The following is a 5,004-nucleotide window of genomic DNA, read 5'->3' on the forward strand; positions in this document are numbered from 1 at the left end:
CTACGTCCTCAGTGGGCTGAAGAACGGGTGCCACAGTGCCTCCTCCAGGGTGATCCGTCTGGAGACATCATATTCCAACATGCAGCTGAGCAGATCGAACAACTGCCTCTCCTCCTCGTTCTGCATCTGCATGTACAGCTGAGAGACAGAAATAATCAGATTTCCTACAGCTACCAGTCCCAGCTCACAGCTGAAGCTGACTGGTTGATGTGAGTGCTGGGTACCGTGAGAGGTCGACAGTGTTTCATGATGTATTCATCGTCCCAGTTCAGACACTCGCTGTGCACATAATGCTTCTTCCTACACAGATTACATGCACAGTGTTTATATTCAGTTGCAGACAAAAACACTCTGTCAACACACACAACACACTACTTCAAATTACACCTGGAGCTGAGGAGAGCATATTCACAAAAGAGATCATGGATAAGCTCTATATCACCATTTGGAGACCCTTACTGCTATATTTCATTTACCCGCAGATGCACAATCTTTTTTAATCAAAGTATTATTTTATATATTTTTTGTTCTTTGTGCACAGTTCCTTGGACAGTTCTTTAGAAAAATGCTGCATATAAGTGTTGTTTATTGGTGTTTGCACAAATGTAATGCAGCATTTCTGCCATGTTTAATATGATTTCTTTTGGATTTCACTGAAAGTGTCTCTCTCATCATCTGCATCTGTGGGTGTAAATATGCATTCATTTGCAGACTATGGGGAAATTCAGCTGAACTTTGTGCTATATTCAGGTGAAAAGTTACATTCAGAGTATTCACCTCAGTGTTCAGATGTATGTAATGAAGTGCTCTTTCAGTATGCAGTGCAGGCTGAGTGCAGGAGTGCCTTAACTGGCACTCCTGCACTTAACTGGGACTCAATTAGGGATGCTTTTATGCAGCCTCCATGGGTACGAATGACCTATGAGACCCTGAGAATGGTGCAGAAAACCCTTTGGGAAGGATCTTTGTAGGGGCAATGCATAATTAGACTGCTCTATGAGCCCTTTTGTCTAGTCATGGTTTCATGCCATGTTCTCAAATGTCCTTAGTTATCATTTGTTGCTCTTCTCTATTCGCTCTCCTATTAATAGTTCTGTCTTTTCTCTTGTAAGTTGTAAGTATGACTTTTCAACAACCACAGTCCTCCAGCTTCTTTATTTCATTTGTCTTTGACATCAAAATACAAGAACAACTGATTCACACACGTGTGTGTGTGTGTGTGTGTGTGTGTGTGTGTGTGTGTGTGTGTGTGTGTGTGTGTGTGTGTGTGTGTGTGTGTACGGGTTCGTACTATCCTGGTGGGGACCAAAATCTGACTTTTACTATCGTGGTGGGGACTTTCTGCACCGTGGGGACCAAAATCCAGGTCCCCTTGGGGTTGAAAGCAATTTTCACACTCAAAATGCGGTTTTACTGTCAGGGTTACAATTAGGTTATGGTTAGGTTTAGGGTAAGGGTTAGGGTTAGGCATTCATTTTTAATGGTTAGGGTTAGGGTAAGGGGCTAGGGAAAGCATTATGTCAATGGGATGTCCCCACGAGGATAGCAAACCAGACATGTGTGTGTGTGTGTGTGTGTGTGTGTGTGTAGCTACCTGGTCTGTTTGAGCAGATGTGGGGGGATCGGTCCGAGGACTTTCTCCATCATGGCCAGATGTTCTTTACTGTCATGGGTCTGAAACAAAACCATCAGTTATACTACTGTGTGTGCATGTGCGTGTGTGTGTCTGTGTGTGTGTGTACCGGGAAGAGTGCATGTCCTAGGTAAAACTCCATCATGACACAGCCCAGACTCCAAACGTCACATGACTGGTTCCAGCCCAGACCTGAGAACAGACACACATACAAAATGTAGATAACTGAGCTTAATTCTCTGAGTGTTCATGTAAGAGTGTGTGTGCATGTGTGAGTTGTTTGTGTACCAAGTATGACTTCTGGAGCTCGGTAGTAACGCGTTGAAACCAGGGATTCATGGGGTTCGTGGTCAAATGTTGCATTGCCAAAGTCCACAACCTTCACATCAAGACTCCTCAGCCTCTTCTGCTTACACTCCTGACATAAAAAGGGACGCATACACATAAACAGGAACACACACACACACACACACTCTCTAGTAAACATCCTTCATCACATAGCAAACCTTAAAATAAAACCATGACGTGATATTGCACTCTTACCAGGTCCTCATTATACTCCAGGTCATAGTCAGAGCGCACAAACAGGATGTTCTCTGGCTTCAGGTCTGTGTGGGTCAGTTTGTTACGGTGCAGAACTGTAAAACACACAAAAATACACAATACAATTGTGCATGAAATCAACCATTTTTTAAACTGAGCAACACAGTGTTCAACTGTCCCTGTAGAAGGCAAAAAAACATTTTTTTAATGAATCAGTAATTTTGCCTGTTTGTCCTCAGCTACTGTTGATCAAAGTGTTAGCAGACAAGCTAACAGGGTTACGCTTTGTTACACTACATTAGTTTTGATTTCTCTCCTAAAATGATCTAAAAAAAACCCACAAACAATAAAAAAGTCTTTAGAAACTAAGAGATGTTTCAGTCCCAAGATCGCCAACGTGAACAGTTACCTATAACGCCCAGTCTCACAGAAGTAAACACCCGACTCACAGCACACAGCTTTGAAGATCTGGAAGACCATGCGTCTAATCTGCTCCACGCTGAACGGCAGGAACTCATTCTGTCGGAGAAACTCAAAGATACTGAGGCCGAGCAGCTCGAACACGATGCAGACGTGGCCTTCATGCTCGAACCAGTCCAGCATCCTCACGCAGGCGCTGTCAGAAGACACGATAAATCATTTTAATAACGCAATCGCTGGAGATTGGAATGAGAAATCAATGCAAACAGCAAAAACCCAGCTATTCTTTCCTGCAGCCCATCAGTTAAACAAGAAGAAAAAAGATTTAACTGAATGCTGTCAAGGAAAAATGTAACCCCCTGGATTTCATGTAAGCTACACTTACAATCTGTTATCATCATCCAGGCGGTTGATTTCCTCCAGCACAGCGATCTCAGACCTCGCTACTTCACAGAAACACTCAATGTTCCTCACTATCTTCACAGCTACATGCTCATCTCTGTTGAACAGACACACAGACAACATGCAGAGGTGTATATGAGGTTTAAAGCTGATATGGACCTCTGAATGTTGAAAACAAAAAAAAAAACCCATTTAATCTCGAAGCACTAGAAATACGCATTAATTCTAAGGATTTTTCAGCATGCGTGCTTACTTCTCTCTGTCTATACACTTCACTACTTTTCCAAATGCTCCTTCTCCCAGTGCAGAGACAACTTCATCTGGGAAGGACAGACAGATATTTATTTGGATCACCAGTGCAGTCCAGAGCAGAGCACTTTTAAAACACTCTAAAACACACTTCCTGCAGCTTCTGACTTGTCACAAACACATTTGAAAAGTCAACTAGTCGCTTTCCTTTCATTCTTCTTCTACAGCCAGACGATTGTGTGATGCTTCCAAATTATGGCATGAGGTTTAGTTCAAGTTTAATCACAAACCATTTGGTTAATTTTCGGTAATGCATTCCAGCAAATTAAAAAGTGAAAGGTTTAGCATCCTGGAGTAAGTGCCTGAGAGTACATTTATTGTACAAAAGAGGAATTGAATTAAATAATAAGCCAGTTCCTCTGTACCAGTGAAAGTAGTCAGGTGATCACAGTAACAGAAAACTATTTCTAGAGTTGCTATTCTGGTGTCAGTTGCCCTTTTAGAGGAAAAAAAAGCATAAGGGGAAAGGGGGGAAAATGTGATGAGTACATCTTTCTTTCATCACGAGGCCGATGTGATAGGCCAGGTGGCCCTCTTCATCATCCTCACAGCTCTTTCCCCTCTGACCCTCCTCCACTTCATCATCATTGGTGCTGCCAGCGGTGTCATCAGCCTGAGTGTTGGTTGTGTTTGAGTCAGATATATGGATAAGAAAGCGAAAGAGAACAACAGAGTGTCAATTTGAAAAATGTCAATTTTTTCATAGAATTTAATTCCAATAATGGGATAGTTTGAAATCATAAAAGACTCAGTTCTGTCCTTTTTTATATATTAAGATAAAACCATAGAAGTGTTGAGAAGCCATTAGATTATATAAGAAATGTCTTAAAGTTTTTCAAACAGCAATTTAATTGCCGATGTTCTGGGATGTGTTCCCATCCAAAATAAGACAAAAGTTCAACTACAAAAATATATTTTATATAGAGATCCTATTTCATCGACTGAGTCAGTGGATTATTTGGGGTAATCATATTACACAAGACCCTGCTGTTGCCATATTAGATGATACTCCTAGTTTTGATGGGTTACTCATTCACACCTGTTATTTTTCATCTGAATTAGCAACAAATAATATAATGTAATGCACTGTATATAATGTAATTAATTAATTAATGTTAATGTACTTAACAATAAGGAAAAAAAGCCTCAGGCAAACTTAGGGGGACTCAGCAGAAAGAAGATTATCCTACCAAGTTATGAGTTTCTGAGGTGGTGTGGTGGATGCAGTGGTTGAAACTTCCAGTCTTTGTATCCATTTGTAAATCAGGTTTGGAGTCATCGCCATCTACCAAAGGACAGAGCGAGAAAGACTTCAAAACAGTTTCAGGAAACACAGACATTAATTAACCTGTATGATGATCACAGTAACAAACATTATTAAAACCAAAACCTAAGAGGAAATAATGTTACCTCTCCAGTACTCGGAGTTGTCATCCTTTCTGCCCATTGTACTGTTGTCAACACTCTACCTGACTCAGGCCTCTTCTCCACACTCTGGTAGTGTCTGCAAAGGTAAGAAGGAGAACTTTATTTTCAAAAAAGGCTTTGTGAAAGCTTTAAAAAGCAAAAAGGACATTTCACATTTAGCTTCACAGACTAAGGAGTGAATCGCCACACTTTAGCATTAAACTTTACACACACGAGTGAGGCAGCGTTATCGTACTAGAATTTAGGAATGACAGGTGCCAAACAAACTG

The 5,004-nt window shown here is 41.0% G+C and overlaps 1 protein-coding gene across 1 annotated transcript; it reads right to left on the bottom strand.

The window, feature by feature from the left end:
* LOC134637835 (dual specificity protein kinase CLK1-like) lies at window positions 1-4,754 on the bottom strand. The gene is made up of 12 exons (XM_063488358.1): window positions 4,718-4,754; window positions 4,498-4,592; window positions 3,797-3,920; window positions 3,252-3,318; window positions 2,982-3,095; window positions 2,626-2,792; window positions 2,177-2,271; window positions 1,922-2,051; window positions 1,743-1,825; window positions 1,595-1,674; window positions 225-300; window positions 1-138 (listed from the first exon to the last, which is right to left on the bottom strand). Exons 1-12 carry the CDS (start codon window positions 4,752-4,754, stop codon window positions 1-3), a joined length of 1,206 nt encoding a protein of 401 aa, XP_063344428.1.
* Window positions 4,755-5,004: the final 250 nt, after the last annotated feature.

Source organism: Pelmatolapia mariae, linkage group LG10_11 (assembly GCF_036321145.2).
Source record: "Pelmatolapia mariae isolate MD_Pm_ZW linkage group LG10_11, Pm_UMD_F_2, whole genome shotgun sequence".
NCBI lineage: Eukaryota > Metazoa > Chordata > Actinopteri > Cichliformes > Cichlidae > Pelmatolapia > Pelmatolapia mariae.